The sequence below is a fragment of the Daldinia caldariorum genome (assembly GCF_022478825.1).
Source record: "Daldinia caldariorum strain CBS 122874 unplaced genomic scaffold F4812scaffold_5, whole genome shotgun sequence".
Classification (NCBI taxonomy): Eukaryota; Fungi; Ascomycota; class Sordariomycetes; order Xylariales; family Hypoxylaceae; genus Daldinia; species Daldinia caldariorum.
The window spans coordinates 1,679,477-1,698,020 of record NW_025953041.1 but is presented as its reverse complement, the minus strand read 5'-3'; the positions used below and the strand labels follow the sequence as shown (position 1 = coordinate 1,698,020).

At 47.3% G+C, this 18,544-nt stretch overlaps 6 protein-coding genes across 6 annotated transcripts; 4 read left to right on the top strand and 2 right to left on the bottom strand.

The window, feature by feature from the left end:
• The first annotated feature begins 633 nt into the window (after positions 1-633).
• Positions 634-3,088, top strand: F4812DRAFT_336356 (Cryptochrome/photolyase FAD-binding domain-containing protein). Its single transcript, XM_047931600.1, has 3 exons — positions 634-986; positions 1,042-1,883; positions 1,973-3,088. Exons 1-3 carry the CDS (start codon positions 817-819, stop codon positions 2,827-2,829), a joined length of 1,869 nt encoding a protein of 622 aa, XP_047791903.1. The 5' UTR covers positions 634-816; the 3' UTR covers positions 2,830-3,088.
• Positions 2,759-4,169, top strand: F4812DRAFT_336365 (uncharacterized protein). Its single transcript, XM_047931601.1, has one exon. It carries the CDS (start codon positions 3,347-3,349, stop codon positions 4,055-4,057), a length of 711 nt encoding a protein of 236 aa, XP_047791902.1. The 5' UTR covers positions 2,759-3,346; the 3' UTR covers positions 4,058-4,169.
• A 31-nt stretch (positions 4,170-4,200) lies between these two features.
• On the bottom strand, positions 4,201-4,944 carry F4812DRAFT_423774 (uncharacterized protein). Its single transcript, XM_047933778.1, has 2 exons — positions 4,777-4,944; positions 4,201-4,704 (listed from the first exon to the last, which is right to left on the bottom strand). The coding sequence occupies exons 1-2, from the start codon at positions 4,849-4,851 to the stop codon at positions 4,510-4,512; spliced, it is 270 nt and encodes an 89-aa protein (XP_047791901.1). The 5' UTR covers positions 4,852-4,944; the 3' UTR covers positions 4,201-4,509.
• Positions 4,945-5,364: 420 nt separating this feature from the next.
• F4812DRAFT_336316 (Urb2/Npa2 family-domain-containing protein) lies at positions 5,365-10,104 on the top strand. Its single transcript, XM_047931599.1, has 4 exons — positions 5,365-7,869; positions 7,919-8,019; positions 8,074-8,753; positions 8,808-10,104. The coding sequence occupies exons 1-4, from the start codon at positions 5,557-5,559 to the stop codon at positions 9,605-9,607; spliced, it is 3,894 nt and encodes a 1,297-aa protein (XP_047791900.1). The 5' UTR covers positions 5,365-5,556; the 3' UTR covers positions 9,608-10,104.
• Positions 10,105-11,763: 1,659 nt separating this feature from the next.
• F4812DRAFT_336161 (uncharacterized protein) lies at positions 11,764-13,426 on the top strand. Its single transcript, XM_047931597.1, has one exon. It carries the CDS (start codon positions 12,002-12,004, stop codon positions 13,109-13,111), a length of 1,110 nt encoding a protein of 369 aa, XP_047791899.1. The 5' UTR covers positions 11,764-12,001; the 3' UTR covers positions 13,112-13,426.
• A 3,034-nt stretch (positions 13,427-16,460) lies between these two features.
• F4812DRAFT_336167 (glycosyltransferase family 25 protein) lies at positions 16,461-18,270 on the bottom strand. The gene is made up of 3 exons (XM_047931598.1): positions 17,738-18,270; positions 17,454-17,668; positions 16,461-17,396 (listed from the first exon to the last, which is right to left on the bottom strand). The coding sequence occupies exons 1-3, from the start codon at positions 17,930-17,932 to the stop codon at positions 16,601-16,603; spliced, it is 1,206 nt and encodes a 401-aa protein (XP_047791898.1). The 5' UTR covers positions 17,933-18,270; the 3' UTR covers positions 16,461-16,600.
• Positions 18,271-18,544: the final 274 nt, after the last annotated feature.

Genomic DNA, 18,544 nt, shown 5'->3' with positions numbered 1-18,544 from the left:
ACCCAGATGGTTCATTCCAAGGAACTATCTATTCATTGCATCCGAGTCTTACAAAAAATCGGTGAGCAAAACAAATACGCCTTACCTACCTGACACAGATATGTATACTCCACACAGTTATGATAGACAACCGACTAGTTACACACATTAGGCCCATACATACCTACATACATACATAAAAATACAGTCTTATATTGTCTCTTCCAAGTTCCAACCTTTCTTGCTTTGCCCCACCTACTACGGTATAGCTCAGTGGTTCCTGCGTTAGTGCAGGACATGGGCCGATATCGTGGAGTAAGTCGCAGTTTTCTGAGGCCAAATCGGCGACCAAGGATTTCCCGGATAAGGGCCTCCTGATGGATACGCCATAGCGACAAAGCTACACCAAGGTACGGAATGCATATCGTAGCGATACGTGAAACTTCGATCATGTCCGTTAAAAAGCACATTTATACTTCAGTACCTAGGTACGTATCTACTAGAAGGTTGTCAAATGCAAAAAAGGGCGATATCTCTTATTTCTTGCATGTGTCTTTATTACATGTATGTTGACAGCTATCCACTGTGCTATGGAATGATGTGAAGGGGTGCTGTTAAACACAATTGATTATATCGGCTGTCTGTACTCATACACCGGCTTTTGGGACCTTTATTCCGTAGCCACAAACCGGCCTATGCCAGAGAGCCCGGCTATGTGGCTGATATCTTGACATCATGGACTCAAGTCTGAAAAGCAAATTCTACCTTCAACAACGACATGTAAGAATAGGCATTGCCGTCGCGCTCTAAGCCGGTCATATTAGCCAAAGTCATACAATGGGAGAGTCACGCGTAATATACTGGTTTCGAACAGACCTTCGGCTTCACGATTCCCCTGCTCTGGGGGCGGCTCTTGATTTAGACCCCAGTGTCCTATGGCCTATATTCACATGGGATCCTCACTATGTATACAGGGTCAAGGGGGGGATAAACAGATGGCAGTACTTGTGAGCGTCTGGTTTTAGATGTCCGGATTATGAAATCGGCCGCTAATTTCAGCAGACTCGACTGTCAGACTGATCTTTCAAGGTCCATTCGAAACCTGAATCCCAAGTCTAAACTCTTCGTTTTACGCGAAGCTCCGCAAACCCTATTTCCTAAATTGTTTAAGGCGTGGAATGTAACGCATCTGGTATTCGAAAGGGATACGGATGCCTATGCCCGGGAAAGAGATAAAATAATAGTAGCATTAGCGGAAAAGGCAGGCGTCCAAGTGGTTTCTCGGTATGGGCGCACGCTATGGGATAGCGATGAGATTGTTGCTAAGCACGGGGGAAAACCAACTATGTCTATAACCCAACTCCAAGCTGTCGGTAAAAAAGTTGGGGAGATACCAAGGCCGATACCCACACCAGATCATCTCCCAGATCCAGGAGATATGCCTACAGATTTTAAGCAGAGAAAACCAGAAATTGAACCTGATCTTAACACTGCGCTCCGGGATAATATTGAAAATACCTACTCACACATTGCAGGGCCTAAAGGAGACTTCGCTATTGCGACTCTTGAGGAGCTTGGGTTCCCGGCCGCAGCTACTACACCGCACCGTGGTGGCGAGACAAATGCTCTAAAACAACTGGAGAAAATTTTCTCAAATGAGAAATATGCGGCTACTTTCCAGAAACCGAAGACCAGTCCAGCCGCTTTTGAGCCGCAATCGACGACCCTATTATCGCCGATGCTACATTTCGGTGCATTATCGCCACGCCTTTTCTATTGGAGAGCGCAAGATCTAGTCGAAAAATATGGAAAGGGGGCATCCACCCCTCCTGAGAGTCTAACTGGGCAGCTTTTGTTTCGAGATATGTACTTTGCGGCCCAGGCAGCAATTGGATCTCCTTTCGGTGAGTTGAACTTGATATCTCATAGTTCTTGGTTCCAGCCCCGATTCCGGTCCTATACACGCAGGTTTCTAACTCTATATGCATTACAGCCCAAACGGTCAATAATGCATATTGCAGGTTTATCCCTTGGCACCTACCTTCAAAAGTAGGGGAACCCGAGACAGGTAGTAACGCAATTAGTGGTAAATACGACGTTGACTCACCACAAGCAGAGGAATGGTTTCTGCGTTGGAAGATGGGTGTGACTGGATTTCCGTTTGTTGACGCTCTGATGCGCCAGCTACGCATTGAAGGCTGGATCCATCATTTGGGACGCCATATGGTGGCTTGTTTCCTCACTAGGGGTGGATGTTACGTTCACTGGGAACGTGGCGCCGACGTTTTTGAAGAGTGGTTGATCGACCACGAACCAGCTAGTAATGCCGGCAATTGGCAATGGATGAGCTGTACCGCATTCTACTCCCAGTACTATCGGTGCTACAGCCCTGTAGCTTTCGGACAAAAGTGGGATAAGAAAGGTGAATTTATAAGAAAATGGGTACCTGAGTTGAAGGACTTGGATGAAAAGTTTATCTATGAGCCATGGAAAGCTACCAAAGCACAACTTGACAAAGCTGGTGTGACAATTAAAGGGGACGGGCTTCGGGAGAGAACAGATGGCACGTACCCTGCTCCGATGTTTGATTTCGGGCAGAGGAGAAGCACGTGTATTGCTGCAATGAAAAGGGCTTACTCCATTGGGATATATGGGAATGATGATAGAGTTAAGGATGGAACATGGAAACAACTATTTGAAGAAGCTGGTGAGACAGAGACGGAAGGTTTTGGCAGAAGCAGCAGCAATCAAGATGGAAGTGGCAAGGACGGGCTTAAGCACGCAAATCAGGACACAGAGGTAGTTAAGGAAGGGCCGATGGATAAGTTTGCTAAGAGACTGAAGAGGTAGGTAATAGGTAATATTATTACCTATTACCTAAAGTATAACAATGTCCGATTTCAAGTCTTACAACTACCTAGGTAGGTACCTAGTGTGTTGTAAGTTGCGACTCAGATCGAAACTTCTACTAACATCAATGCTTTACATTCAACGTTGTTACTTCTCCTTTCTACCTTCCACATAGGCCCCTGCTTATATAAGAGTCTGTCTGAGCAACTGCTAAAGTAAAGAATATCCATAATAATCAATGGCCATGTGTAGGTAGGTAGCTTTAACTTTTGCCCAACCTCTTACAATATTTTATTAACATCTGTTGTTTTAAATATCGTCAAACCCCCCACGAACTGGCTGTTCCCGACATAGTTCATCTTGGACATTACCTCAGCTTTGTATTGAGCAGAGATTTAAGGTCTATCCGTTCGCTTCTTTGTACGAAGCCTCTGCTCGGCTACAGGTATTCTCTTGATATCCTCATTACAAAACACATCCACAGTAAATTCCCCTTCAAAGACAGTCGCATTTTGTGATGCCAACTAAACAATCTAAGCAACTTCGCAGCACGTTTTGTCGCCGAGCCAAGCGACGAAACACAACCGCTACCACATTTTACGACAGAATAATCAGTCGTAGCCAGAAATATCAAAAGGAGCATAATGCTATGTTGACCCTAGCCTTACCCAAGATGTATTACTCAAACTACGACGATGGTCCTAGGCAGGCCCTGAAGCAGACAATGCCCCCTAAGACCTTAGCATCGCCACTTATTTCTCAGCCTGCTACTTTCTCACGCCCCTTGAGTGTACAACGTGCCTCTTCTAGAGAGATTTGTGGCCTAGCCCTGGGAATATGTTTCCTGGTCCTGCTTATGGGATGGCTTCTCTTGGTAGGAATACGGGTGAGCATCAGGTCTTTACATGAGGGAAGAGGCAAGGCAACTCGGAAGATGGATCTCGAGTGCTGTCGTATATTGGAGGAACGACCCACAATCAAAGATAGCTCGCTCTTATCTAAGTTGAGGAAAATATCGGCGGAGGAACTCATCAAATCGGCCTGGCGTAAGGGTACAGACCTTGCTGCTAGCATCAGAAGGGATGCATGCGAGCTTGGGAGACCGACATATCCCATACCCGCAATAGATGAAGAGACGGGTCTTGGCGTGGTGGGAAACAGTGGAATTCAGAGACGTGGTTCTTTTTTACGCACAACATGCCGGGGAGCGGGTGTGCTGTCTGTCTAGAGGAGCAGCTAAAGGTTCGACGTAGGAAAACCCGCCGCAGGATCCTCCGCCTATTTCAGCGGTCAGTGGACGTCGAGGAATGGTGATGGGGTTGATAGTGCTAGTAATATCGAAAAGCAATTTTGGATGCGAAGGACAGGGGCTTGGTTGAAGAATAGAGCTCTTACGGCCTTCCAGGGTTTCTAATCATTCATTATATACGTCCCCCCTAAAGCGTTTGATATAGGTACAGAGCGTCCCAGAAACTTATGTTTACCCCACTGCTATATCACTGCGTAACAAAGTAAGTTTTTTGTGTGAATATAACTCGTTCCAATTACGCCCGTCTCAGCATGGTCAGGCCGTCTCTATCGGTGCTGTTTCTGTTGTACAGGTATAGATAGTAATGCTCGCGAATGTGTTTTTTCTTTTTGTCGAGATGATCCCCTCTAAAGCTACGCTCTAGCTTCCCTTCATGCCCTTCTCTTTAATTCTTGAGATGCCTGTTTCAAGCTCCAGTTGCACTCCTCGTAGGCCCTACCGGCGCCGAAACCCACTCCCACGAATGCGGGCCACGCTCTTCGTCGGAATAAGAGAACTGAGAAGACGATACCGAATCCGAGGCCGAGTGACGACTTGATGAGCATGTTGGAAATGCAACGGTCCCACTATGGTGTTCCCGTATTAGCTGACCCTTATGCGATGACGGTAGGTTAAGGCTAAGAGTAGTAGTGCCATACCTTCTCGTTCAAAAGTGCCTCGCTCACAGGTCTAGAGACCGTACTAGGCGGCGCGGAGACCGAGCTGTCTGACATGGTGACAAAGACTAATAAAATGAATAATTAGTGGCTATTAAAGACATGGAAGTTTTCGAGGAGCTTATACGGTAGGAATTGGGTATTTCTCTTCTTAGAGGTTACCTTAGGTACCTTAGGTAGGTATGGCTGAATTGTCGTTATTTTTCGATAATATTCTCTTTTCGGCACCAGAGCAATCAGATCATTGATACAGCTTAATCGGCTTGTGCTTCCCTGGCAGCAGCCTGGTACCCGAAGGCGGTAAAAACTAAATAGTTCCCTTTTGGGTTAGCGCCAACGGCAGAATTCTTGATATGCCCGACTTTTTTTTTTTTTTTTTTTTGAAGATGGTGGGGAGTTCCACCAAAAAAGTTGGAAGCTTTCAATTTTCGAGTTGTCGCGAACCATTGATAGTATAACATTTCGACACCTGGCAATGCCAGTAGAGATCCAATTACAAGATGGTGGTGGATAGTGACTTAGGGGTAGGCTTATTCTATGCGCTCTGTGCTTCTAAACAAAGTAGTGTAATACAATTGGAACTAATTCAATAGCATATAGTCGCGCCGGCTTGTTCTAATTAAAGCTGTGAGGTCCCTCGATGAAGATGGAACAGTTGGGCTACCCGACAAAATTCAAAGGCTTTGGGCTTTACATTCAGCGACGAAAAGTACAAGATTTCACGGTGTAGAGGAAAATATACTACGATGGCTATTCAAAAATATGAGCGGCAAGACAGAGGATGCTGAACATGTTCGACGATATCCTCTCACCTGGTCTCTTCTGAGCCATGTATTCCCTAAGATCCCACCGCAAACGCTAGGAAGGTCGCTCGCATCTCTTCGTTTTGTCTCCGTCCTGCACCAAGCTATCGGCGACATCACCACGGCTCAAAAATCTTCACTCGAATCGGCAGTTCAGACGAATGGCGTTACCCCAGATAAATCGAAAAAGAGGAAGAGAGACGACGGATACCCTTCTGATATAAACGAGCTCCGCACCCCCCTGGGATGCATCAAGTCGGCTACTGAAATATTCAAGGCCTTAAGTAGCCTCCTTAACCAGGGAGTGGATCATATAGGCCCTAGCAGTCCGGAACGAAAAGTTGGAGCCGAACATATCAAGTCGCTCTTCTCATCATCTAACGAAGAAACTAGAGACATCGTTGCGGGGTTATTACTGACGTGCGATCGCTCCCTAAGCGTTCTCGAAAACGGCCTTTCCGGGGATCAAAAACGATGGATTAGAGTTGTCACCACACTTTGGAATCTCCGCGTTCACAATAAGGACGACAGCCTTGAGTTTGCCAAATATGCATATGTACCCGTATGTTCTATTCTGGCGAGACTACGTTGTCTTGTCGGGGCAGCGCCTATAACTGCGGCTAGCGATGGGACCAAGAGACTTTGGATTCGGCAGCTTGAGCAATTTTTGAGTGCATACTTTGTTCGTCCTGCAAGGCATACGTTCGCGGCAGACGGAAATGTTGAGGTACTAGAGACTGCCCTAAATCTCTCAAAGAGGAACTCGGGTGGCTCTGCCATCGTAACATGGGACGTGGCAGCGAGGATGTCCCGTGATTCGGGTAGTCCAAAATCTAAAGCGGAGCACTCATCATGGGCACAAAACGTCTTTATAACCTTGCTCAAATCTATTCAGCCTCTAGAGTCTTCTGTTCGAAACCAAGTTATCATTCAACTGTTAGATACTGCTATCCAGACCAACTCGATTCCAAACACCGTAGCTTTACAAGCTGTGTGTCGAGAACATGGACTTGGAACAGACGAAACTGACTGGAAATTGATTTCTAAGGCTCTCGCCTGTGATGCCGATGTGTTTCTCATGGATGATTCTCTACTAGAAAATGTTTTCAGTAGAATAAGTTCCCTTTCAAGTCATGACCTCAGTACCAGACAAACGGTCGTCAAGGAGGTGGTGCTTCCTTTAGAAGACGCATTTGCGAAGGCGCGAAACTTCTCAGGCTTTATCCAGAAATGGTACGAATGCCTTAGTAATAGCGCTGCAGACTCTTTAGGCCAGTCGATATGGGTTGACGACGAAATAAGACAACATTTAGCTGGTATCCTACAAAGCGCATTAACCAGCACACAGTTGCTCCGCGTCCTGGAGCACTTAGATTCATCGGATACTCCCAATGGGGCACTTCTGGTCATTCTCGACGGAATTTCAGCGGGAATCACGGAAGAAGACTTCGTTACAACCGCGGACTCGAAGATTTTCTCCGCACTTTTCCAGGATAAAATTTATAAGAACATTCCGCCTTCGATTTTATCATTAAGATGGCGTATTGCTGGCCGGATGGCTTCTTGGGAAACGTCGGAAGAGGTAGATCGACTTTGGGTCGAGTTAAAATCTGCTCTTAAACGCATCCTAAAGAAGGGCGTTTTATCTGATCCAGAGACATTTGAAGCGTTCAAATGTTGTCATAATATTTGGTTAGCTAACTACCCAGGAGGCAAGCACCAGGCCGATCTCGCCAAAATTACACTCTCGTTCCTTGAGCGGGTCAACTCGAATATGAAAAACGACACTAAGCTCTCTGCCTCTCGGCCGTATATAGATTATGTGTTTCAGTCTTTACCAAGACTGGCTGATTTGCCAAAAAGAGAAGCGGTTGACCTCAAGGATCTCATTGTAGATATGTTCTCTCAGACTGAACAGCGTCTCATAGTCGAGAAGGACACCTTACTTAATGACGCTTTACGACCCCTTCTGCAAAATTTCGATTGCGAAGATAATGAAGCGTTAATCGACGCTCTCATATCTAAACCACTTGATGGCCTTGATAATACAGAGAATGAGTCAGGCTGGACGCAACCGCGGGGCCTTTCGACACTTTCAATTCTCCTGGAATTTCCACGTGAAGCCTTAACTAAGGGGCGTCGAAAACGTATCATGTCTTCATGGAAAAATCGGAGATCAGAAGTAGCTGACCGTGCATCACGGGATTCATTATTTGCAGTAACTGTGCTCAGGTTGTTGGTGAAGGTAATGCAGCAACCAACGTTTTACGAAGTGAGTATTTACTTCCATATTTAAGCATAAATATTGACCATTCTATTAGAATATGAGCTTTGATGATCTTGTTTATATCTCTTCCAATATGTGGAAAGATGACGAGAGGGTCGTTGAGCTACTTGAAAAGCTTATGGACTTGACACTACGGTTAGTAATTATGTATGCCCTTTAATACATCCTGCATATCTAACCACATTCCAGGCAAATGGTTACTAGCGCCGATGGACCTTCATTAACCTACTTGGCTGAGGTGTCAAGCTTTGCGAAGAGCCTTGAGCCGAAGGCGTCAAAATACACAGCCGCTCAGATTCTTCTAGTGAAGAGCACACTGTCCGCGCTGCACAGTTCCCCGAACAAGTCATATAACTCTAGTATAGATGTGGGCGAAGTTGCCCGCAAACTAGAGCAAATGGTACAAGCCAATTTGAGCAAGTTTGTGTCTGAGAACAAGAAGAAAGAATTGGCTGCGGACGATGAATCTACTTTGATATCACTTTCTATAATGTTAAGCGGGGCGACATGTGTTGCTGATACTTACGAAGAAAGGCAAATTGAGCTCACAGAGAAGACAATCTCCCAATTAGAAAGTATAAGTACATACTTCATATCTAAGAAGGTCAATGTTGGCTGGAAGCTGCGGACATTCCTTCTTAGAAATAACCCAGGCCGATACGATTTGCGAGAGTTTTTGGGGCAACTGGAGCAAGCATCTACGACAATAGATGAAGAGGCAGTATTCAATTTAGTCGATGCCTTTGTGAAGACTCAAAGCCAGCCCGTAAGGGATCAGCTGCTTGGCGAATTAATTGGTAGTGAGAAGCTGACCAGTGGCGCTATTGGGCCTGTTCTGGCCGTCAAGAGGCTTGTTGAGCTACGCCAAGGTAAGTTTTTCTATAATGGAAATTGCCAAAATTTTATATCTAACGTCATATTAGGTCCAGCTACCTCATCATCCAGTGGTGAACCCCAATATACTATTGACCTTGGCGTAGTCCATGAGCGACTTGCCTCTATGCTAAGCCAGGCGGGGACTCTCCGACACTTCCAACAACTGTCTGAGCTTTTATTACTCCTACTTGATAAGCACGCCAACTCGATGACCCAGTTCAATATCGAGACAACATTAAGCAGCGTTGTTCACGTGTGCTCACAGGCAGGTCCTAATGTTGAAACTCCTAAAGCGGCGGGAGAAATTTACGATCAGTTATACCGATTAGTAGCTCTCATACTCAAACGACACCGGCTTCGCCTAATGGGACATTTCCCGATCCTGCTTGCCGCATTACGAGCACTCCTTGCTACTTTACTGTCCGACCCTAGTTCAGATGACGCAAATGAAACATCCTCACAGGCTCGTCCACCGTGGCTTGGATCTCACCTGCAGTCGAGACACGCGGAACGATTCACTCGCCTCCTCACTCTTATATGCGAGCCAAGTGCAGCTTCGGTAGCCCGCGCCCGGTCAAGCGAATTAGATTCCGCCACAGACATTGCGAAGCGGATAGCGGGGCAAGACATGTTCACCATACTAGAACTATACATCAAACTTCAGCTTGAGGTGAAGGTTCCACGAGATGTCAGAAAGGCTCTTGAACCTGGCGTGTACTCGATCCTCGATATCACTCCTCAAGGGTGTAGGAGAGTACTTAACGAATCCTTGGACGCCAATGGACGTGCCATCTTCAGAGAGATGTTTGCGGATTACAAAAAGTTTGGGAAATGGACGGGTGTCTAAATCGAGTCTTTCCCTCCGAATCCATACCATTGGTGTGGGTTCTTCACACCATCAGCCCGAATATAGATTCAAATATCCAAGAGATGTGCCCGTAGGTGGAGCAAATTACCGGGAAATTCCACGGCCACATAAACTTATTGGCTTACCCGTATTATTGAACTTATCAGGTAGCCACATCATGAGAATGGCCATTATAGTATATACCCAGGTAATCTTATACTCTTAAGGGTTTAATCCAGCTTGGAAGTCCTCCCAGTCAACATCAACATCCCCGGATATGCTATAATGAGAGCCTGTTTTCTAATTTTTTAGTCATTCATAATACGTCTTACAACTTAGGAATGCGTAACGTCATTGCTGCAGGCGACGACGGCTCACTTGGCGACGTTGGTCATAGTCTGGTTACCAACTACGAGACAGGAGATTTGGGCTAAGACAAGATGTTGGAATCTGGTGCAATGCAGCTTATCATTGCGCCATAGGGGGATAAGTGGTGGGTATGTTCGTATGTATGTAGTTTAAGCACATGCTGTAGATGTGAGGGTATAGGACCCGCTACTCTGGAGACGGTTCACACCGAGATCCGGAACTGGATTACTGCGTCAAGCCGAGGCGGACCGGCGGCCTCTTAGTGGATCGACTTATCCAGCCTTATAGCCCTTTCTTGCAGGCATCGCACTCCGCCATCGCACCGTAATTACCTACGCCGAACCAATCTATTGTCAAAACTAGCATTTCGGTTAGTCAAGATGAACACATCTTCATTTGTCATAATCCCGAGTTTTTTCCTTCTGCTTCATACCCGGACATCCGCGGAAAATAGGTAAGTTAGGTACCTAACATAGCAAGTAGCATAGCAAGGTTCATCATCAGCTCCATGGCCTGATTTTCGAAGTAAGCTGGGGCGTTTATTAGGGATGACAGCTTTTAGGGGCCAATTAAATGCTGATTCCAAGGAGCTGCTAATTACCTACCTACTACCTATGTACCTACACATAGTCGGGTCTCACTCGACTAAATGCCCAAGAGTCCAAGACTTATGATTGCGACATCTGAAGGGTTCCGGCAAGCTCGCCGAGGCATGGCGAACTAGAGCGATCGCCAAGGATGCGATATCCAGGGGAGGTCCCTGTCTTTGTCAATTCTAGTTCTGTTCTATCTATCTGCCCTCGCGACGCGCCGAAAAAAATTCATTCGCGCTTAAACCGAGTTACTAGCTTCGACTTCCTGCAAAAGCCGGGCCGATTCCTAGTATCCGGACGGGCCAAGAGATGACGCCGGCGCGTGGCGAAGACGACACCGGATCAAATCGCGAGAGCTTCGGCTGATGTTTCTTCTTACCATATTATCGTTAAAGCGAAATCCTCTTTTCGGCGACGAGTATACTAAAGGGAAACCTTGTATACCTAATATAGTATAGCAGCGAACGTTCGCGGGTCATCTCAACACGTGGCGGATAATCCAACCGAGTCTAGGTTTGACGAAACGTTGTAGACTTATATACCGAGATCCTTGGTTGACGGCGAGAAGCTCGCGGGACCTACTAGTTTGAGGATAAGATCGGCAAGTTCCTCCGTAAATGTTATGTTGGACGCGTCTAGCAGATGATAGCAGCCCGGTATTCCGACCAGTTATTTACATTAGTATCGTATTTTTTGGTCCAGCGTCGGATGTATTATTAGCTGCGCCCTTTGGGTGTTCACGAACCACCTCGTCGACCCATCCAGCCATCGTTAGGTTGGTAGTAGTCGGCAATGAGAAGTGGACAAATCAGAACGTGAGATGGGTAAACATGGCTTTACCGAAGCCTATGTTCGTTCCCTCCCTTCTATCCTTCTATCCCCCCTATCCCCCGGAATGTGAGATAATTCTAGGTTCCGGTGTCAAGTTATCTCATCTCTCACAATATTCGGCATAAGAACATACTACACACACCCAGACTGCCAGACGAAGAAGTGGCTTGAGTGGACAGGAGATATGCTTCGGGGCAATGCCGCGGCAAATCCGTGCCGTTTACAGTGTGGCCCACATCACATCTCGGTCGCCCTACACGGCTTAGGCCGTTACTTGGCGTCACCCGAACATCGCATGTGGGCCAATTATACATTTAATTCCCTGATTGCACATTACTCCCACCGGCTGCCTAATTGGGAGACTTCTCCCTAGAAGCCGTAGAGGTGTTAACGAGGGAAAAAAAGAAAAGACCAAGAGGGTTCGGTGATAGTCCCGGTATAGTAGCCCGTATATATGCTCCTTTTTGGTCATAATGGCCTTATCGTCATCTTTTGATGTTCTAATATAGGCATTGGTATTTTTCCTTTTCTTTTTTTTTTTCTATTATAATCGAGTGAGTTTTCAGATGTAGCTTAGGTACGTTTCTTTTTTTTGCCTGAGATGCCCGTCACAGTCAGGCCGTCAAATCATGGGTCAGCATCCTGGGCAGGTCGTAGATATCGACTCGCGTCGTCGCCGGAGATATTGCTGCATTACACGCTGACCGACGACACGCGCACCAGCCCGCCGCGGGCCAGACAGTTGGTGCAGAGCTCGTTCGCGGCGCTCGAGAGGAAGGATAACGTCTTCGCTACCAAGAATGGATTTGTTCACGCGTGCGTGGATGCCTATAATGAACATCATTGCCTGGTGATAAGGCCGGAGGATGTCTGGTTCGCCATCTTGACGCAGTTTTGCGCTTACGTTAATGGGCACGCGGAGGAGCTGCGCAAGCGGTTCTGTGTCCACGAGGGCCAGCAGGAGTTGCATATCGACGTCACCCTGGACGACGTCGATCATGGTAAATTGGCGTACATAATGACGAAAATTCTGGGTGAAAGACTGCGGGACGAGAGCCTGCAGCAATGGATCCTACCGGCTTTTACGACTACGACCAAGGTGGACCAAGCCGTCGCCAGTATCATCTTTATGGGCACGATGCAGAAGTATTTCACTTATAGCTGGGGGACGCGATGCGGGATACCGTCCGTAACTTTACTCGGCGAGGAGAGCGATTGGGTCAAGATCCAGGAACGAGTTGAGCGCATGGAGACCCTTGGCTCCGAGCCGTCCCGGTGGCTTCGACTGCTCCGGCCTATCCTGGACGGGTTTGTGACCAGCTTTAGAGAGCCAGAGGGTGAGGCCACGAGGAGGTTCTGGCAAGGCATCTGTAACGAGCACGTACCTAACGGCAGCGGCACTACGACCTACTCTGGATGGATCACATCATTCTGCTTCTGGGACGAGGCCGGCCGATGCTTGCACGGGCCTAAGCTGGGCCAGGAGGTCAGGCTGACGAGGAGTCAGATGCCGAGCGGGTTCAGCAAAGTCCCAGTGACGCTCTTGAACGACGGCATCGAGATCCCGACCGAGATGGTGGCGGGCTCGATGGCGATTCGAGCGTTCCGATCCAAGGATACGGTCAGCCCATGCGGCAGACCGCAGATGCGTAGAAGCGCTGGGAATGATACGATACAACCCGAAATCGGATGGATTATGTATAAGACATGACATGACTGCGCTGGGGGGGATATGGTACTATCTACTACTAAAACTAATGGTAAGTCTAGGCCTTCCTATATACCTGAGCGGAGGACATATCCATTCTTTTCTCCACAGGAACTACGACTGAGAAGGGCGTAACTAACCCGTCCTCATAGTGTAATATCAACACCAATTCCCGAGTTTGGGAGCTGCGGCCCCTGCTGCCGCGAGCCTTCGCTACCTAGTACTTAACCAACAGCCTCGGATCGATGCAAATATCCAATCACATCAACCCCACCCCCCGGGAAAGGGGGAGGAGGGGTTACGATTGATTGATTCATAACTAACTTCGAAGGATGATGCAACCAACAACCAAAACCAAAATGAGGACTCCTTCCTAATTTTCGAAGGAATCATTCTATCCTCCAGACGTATAATCACATTTATAATAAGAGACAACCAACCAACCAACCAACCCCGCCTCCTCCTCTCTCTTTCAATCCCTCGTATTAGAAGCAGTCGGGCTCTCGCGGGCAAGTATTCCGACTTGCGGGGCTGGTTAGGGTTGATGGTTATTCGGGCCGAAGAATTTTTTTTAAAAAAAATCTACCTAGACCTAAGGTACTTGTCGTAACAGGTATCTCAGGTGGATACATATGTATTCTCTCTCTCTCTCCCCCTCCCTATCCCTCGTTTCGCTCGCTTGCTTGCAAGAAGAGGCGTGGGATTGGACTGGGCTGATTACCCGTCGTTGGATAAATCCGACGCTCCTCATAAGAGAATGGACCCCGTTCGTGTTGACGAGAAAGGTTCGGAGTCTGACGAATGAGAAAACAAGTACATCGCAAGGGATGATAGTGCTTTGCTTGCCTTGTACCGAGAGAGCGGTACTGCTGGGGGGGTTGGGTTATAGCGACTGGGGATGTTGTATAGGTTACCTTACCTAGGTAGATAAGGTAGGCTAGGTAACTGACACGGCTCCTTGGGCTTAATGGTTAGATGCCGTACCTAAGGTATGCGAATATCCGGGTGTGAGAACTGTCGGCTTTCTGGGAAGGAGTTCTTGTCGAAGCTGGGCTTCGACTCTGGTTAAAGCGCGGTAGCGCGGGTGCGTGTATGTATATAGGCGATGATGTCTTTGGAGTTGGATATACATAAATAAGATACGGATATTGTGTACATACAAGTATGAGATGCGGGTGTGCGTCAACAATACCTACCTACCTAGGTACCTAAGGTAGATAGATAAAGCTATGGGACTAGGTAGTCCGCGAGATTTTTATAAGGCATGTTGTATGCTAGCGCAGAACTTTGGAAAACGTGCCTCTTACTGACATACGTATTATGAATACCTGCCTACCTAACCTAGGGCACTTACGCATATATACCTTCCTGCTCGTACATAATAATATAAGACTTCAACGTGGCTTTGGGGAAGAAGATAAGTCAAAATCTACAAAGTCGTGTAGGTGAACAACGTACCTAATGTAAGAGACCCGAGTCATCACAACAGGAGCAACTATAGAGATCGACTAGGAATCTACGCCGGGCTGGCTTAGGTACCTGCTATTCTTAAGACCGCCTTGGGCAATATAAATTACGAGGTATGTATCAAGAAGCTCAGAGATCCAACTGGACGACTTGCCTCGCCTAGTGCTTTAACCCCATTCTCGCTTCTTCCTCTTCCCCTCTTCCCCCCTAGCAAGGACAGGCCATATGACGACGTCTGTGTATTAGTTCAACTAATCCCGGGCCAGAGCCCAAACCTCCACAATCTCGTCGCGAACTCAGGGAAGCGTTGATAATACCTAGATAAGGTTAGGCAGGTATAAGCTAAGGCATATAGATAGGTAGGTACAAGGCGGAACGTGAAATGCACAGGCTATAATTCTTCATCTTGGCAACGGGAACTGGGAGGAGACTCCTGAGATTTGAGCTTAACTGCCTAGGTACCTTAGGTAGATTAGGTACCTACATAAGATGCTTTACTGAATACCCGAGTAGCCTGTTGCACATGACAGGAGATACCACAAAGGTACCGTAAGTATATAGTGTTTGTTCCGCCACACGAGGTTTCACACAGGCACTTCAAGTACACTATACATACCTACCTACCTAAGGTACACACTACCTTTTCAGAGGCTAGGTAACAGATATAAAGAAGGCCGAGAGCATCAGGGAACGCAGGGCTTAGGGTATCTCTACCTGAACAATATATATACTTCCTTAGAAGGTACATAAAGAATTAAGTCTAAGCTTGATCCCACCGAGATGTACCTAGTCCTAATCCCAGTCTACCAAACCCCTTGGGATCTCGCAGCTAGCTATGCAGATGGGTTGTTGTTACATTAGGTACCTATGTAGTAGCGCATAGTTAATTTTAGCCTCATGGCAATTACCTACTCCGATCTTGGCTGTCTGGGTATGACTTGCTGATTAGGACCGCGAAAGGAAGTTAGATAGCTTAGATACCTACCTTTATAAGTCACCTATATAAACCTAGGGCGGGCTCGTGTAGTACTTTTTCTATCGAAGGGTACCTAATGTAATTTAGATGATGGCTGGCACTGGTAGCTACGCCAAGCTCGCGGGGATAGGTAAAGGGGTATCTCTTCTCAGCATGGTTAGCTGAGAGAGAAAGAGAGAGAGAGAGAAGGGGGGCCTAGTTTACGACACGATACCTATCTAGGTACCTATGGAAAGCTCTTGACAATAAGAGCCAACGACCTATCAGCTGAGTCGTTCACTTAGGCTCCGAGGTAACAGATTTGGATTTTACATTCGATAAGATGACCCCGGATACCTGGGTATCCGGGCTTATAGCTTCGGACTTGCTTATCTTGGGTACCTCCTTTCACGCTTCAAGTCACACATAATTACGTCAAGTCTCACAGTGGGTGACCATCTTACAACAAGCTTATAACTCCTAGAGCCGTCTTAACGCTGAAAAACGGAGTTACCTAGATCAAGTTGAAGGCGCTCGCTCCCAATGCGTTGAGTATCTTACACAACACAACATAAGATCGGTCTTATGGAGAATCCAGGCCGGACAGCAAATCGGATAATCAGACGAAAAAATGCACAGAGAGATTAAAGTTCTTAGGGGATAAAACACTGTATTTTACCATAACACCGTATATACCTTCCACCCGGGTTTGCATACCCCTTTTCATGTGCCCTTTTCTCTGCCTCGCCCTACCCCCGTCACCAACCATTGCTATAGAAAATAGTAACATAGAGCCGAAGATGGGTTTTTATTAGATGTCTCGGATTTTGTATAGTAGCAACCTATAGGGATTATCGCCGCCCCATAGATGGTCGCTATCTTGTAGTAATCGTCGGCTAGAAACCGGTAAACGAGGGCGTAAGCGGATTGGACAACCCCGATCTTCGTCGGATCAGCGGATGCGTAGCCTCCCTGATTCCAGTCTACCCTCGCGACATCATACGTAGATTGGCTCGTAGCTCACTTAGCGAGATAACCTCTTAAGCTTTGTTCAAAACAATCCGATGAGCTCAAGAATCCGGCCACTGATCCACAAGTTTGTCTAACCTTCCATCCATCAACGCCTCTGCATTCATCCTCACGCTATACCTCAGCACCTTAGTCATCTTCTCCTGAAGACCCTCGCCGTGATCCGAGATATCGCTGTTGCTCTTCTTCGGGCCCGCGGGGAGATGGATCTGGAACAGCGATGGCTCCACGGTGAGGCAGTTATGGCGGCCTCGACTAGGCTCCCCGGTCCCTTCGCAGAACCACCTGAGCTCGATGTCGAACGCCGAGGTCATATCTTTCAGCCCGAGCTCGTACAGGAGCTTCCGCGCGCCCTTTTGCGTGACCGCGTACGCTAACGAGCAGACGCCATCCTGGACGTGGTGCACGACCCTCGTGTGGCTCGGGTACTGCTGTCTCAGGTCGCTCGGCTCGTAGATGGACCATAGATGCTTGTGCTGGGGGACGGTGACGTCGTCGGGGCGCACGACGCGGCCTTTCGGCACGATCTCCTTGTCGGGGAACGGGAAGTGCATCCCGCAGTGGCCGAGCCACAGCACGTCCCAGTTATCGCCGTACGGAGAATTCCTCGGCGCGTCCGTGGCGGGTAACTTGCCGAAGGTAAGATCCGGGACGGCCTCGGGACCATGCGCGGCTTCGGGGAACGTCGGGTCGGAAAACTTGTTTGACGAGCCTTTTAACGGCTGGGTCAAAGCGTGGGCTGATAGCGCGAAGTCGCGCATCTGCTCTCTGATCCTAACATCCCAGTCGGCGTCATCTTCCATGATCAATGCCGAGGATAGATTTCTTCGGACGACCCTAAGAGATAGTTAGAAAAAAAAAAAAAAAAAAAAAGCGAGGCTCTGTTTCACGAACTCTTGAATTGCGTTAATGTGCGCCCGCCAGGCTCCCAAGGTGGGATTGTCTAAACGTTGAAGTTCATGGCTGGTCGGGATAGCCTTGTCAGGTATATCTTTGCCATCCACGCCGTCTATAAACTCAAATTCGAGGTTACTTAAGGCCGTCTGAAGTATTATCCCATCGCGGCGATCTGTGCGGGAGGGAAGGCCGATGACAAATATCTTTTGGAACTATTTTGACAAGGCTACAGTCAGACACATGTAAAGGTAGTAGGATACGAAATAGGGTCCAAAACTAACGCCAAGAGTATTGTTGCGAGTATCGTCGATATCCGCTAATTCGTGTTGTGGGGTTGTAGTGCTTCCAGAGGTGTTGAGATACGGTACGCCGTGTCCCCGCGTGGAAAGAAGGTATACTGAAACAAGCAAGAGGGCGCTTGCAGCGATGAGGACGGGATAGGAAAGTCGGCGTGCTGACGAGACGAGTAAAGACATTGGGAAACAAAAAGTCAGTATCCCATGTTATTTTATTTCATTTCATTTTATTTTGGTTTAGTTTAGTTTAGTTATTTCCTTAAACCAGTATGAGAAAAGTTAAAAAAAAAAAGAGAGAGAAATCAAAGTTTCAGCTACCCGCAGATCTGTAAGTTCCAAGTTGGTTCTGTTCAATTGTACGGTGTTACGTATCGTATTGTAAACCGTACGTAAGGTACCTAGGTAATGCGGCTATGGAGACTAAGGTTAGTACCTACTGGCCTTAATCCCGGGATCGTAAAGATTTGAATTTAAATTTAAAATAAACTTCAGGGGGGCAGATCATTCAAACCAATAGGCCGACCTGTAAAAATGACGAGTGGCTCCAGATTGTTCAGCTTACCGCTGCTTGGCGCTTGTTATTATGCGCGTTTGGAACTGTTGGTAACAAAGAAAGCCGGAAGAGGACTAGCGTCGGCAGGTCTTCGCTCTTTGAAGTTACCGTTTGGCATTCTGCAGCTTAGTATGCTTAGTATGTGGGTCCATTGGTAACTACGATCGCAACTGCCATAGTACTAGGTAATATTGATCTCGCGTGGAAGTGACCATACCTACCTCACATAGGTAGATACC

Coding starts and splice junctions, on each gene's coding strand:
- F4812DRAFT_336356 (XM_047931600.1), top strand. CDS start 817: ATGGGAGAGTCACGCGTAATATACTGGTTTCGAACAGACCTTCGGCTT. Junction 987..1,041: donor ATAAACAGATGGCAGTACTT/GTGAGCGTCTGG, acceptor TAATTTCAGCAG/ACTCGACTGTCAGACTGATC. Junction 1,884..1,972: donor AGCAATTGGATCTCCTTTCG/GTGAGTTGAACT, acceptor TATGCATTACAG/CCCAAACGGTCAATAATGCA.
- F4812DRAFT_336365 (XM_047931601.1), top strand. CDS start 3,347: ATGCCAACTAAACAATCTAAGCAACTTCGCAGCACGTTTTGTCGCCGA.
- F4812DRAFT_423774 (XM_047933778.1), bottom strand. CDS start 4,851: ATGTCAGACAGCTCGGTCTCCGCGCCGCCTAGTACGGTCTCTAGACCT. Junction 4,705..4,776: donor AGGCACTTTTGAACGAGAAG/GTATGGCACTAC, acceptor GGAACACCATAG/TGGGACCGTTGCATTTCCAA.
- F4812DRAFT_336316 (XM_047931599.1), top strand. CDS start 5,557: ATGAGCGGCAAGACAGAGGATGCTGAACATGTTCGACGATATCCTCTC. Junction 7,870..7,918: donor AGCAACCAACGTTTTACGAA/GTGAGTATTTAC, acceptor CCATTCTATTAG/AATATGAGCTTTGATGATCT. Junction 8,754..8,807: donor GCTTGTTGAGCTACGCCAAG/GTAAGTTTTTCT, acceptor ACGTCATATTAG/GTCCAGCTACCTCATCATCC.
- F4812DRAFT_336161 (XM_047931597.1), top strand. CDS start 12,002: ATGCCCGTCACAGTCAGGCCGTCAAATCATGGGTCAGCATCCTGGGCA.
- F4812DRAFT_336167 (XM_047931598.1), bottom strand. CDS start 17,932: ATGTCTTTACTCGTCTCGTCAGCACGCCGACTTTCCTATCCCGTCCTC. Junction 17,669..17,737: donor CTCGCAACAATACTCTTGGC/GTTAGTTTTGGA, acceptor TTGTCAAAATAG/TTCCAAAAGATATTTGTCAT. Junction 17,397..17,453: donor CACATTAACGCAATTCAAGA/GTTCGTGAAACA, acceptor ACTATCTCTTAG/GGTCGTCCGAAGAAATCTAT.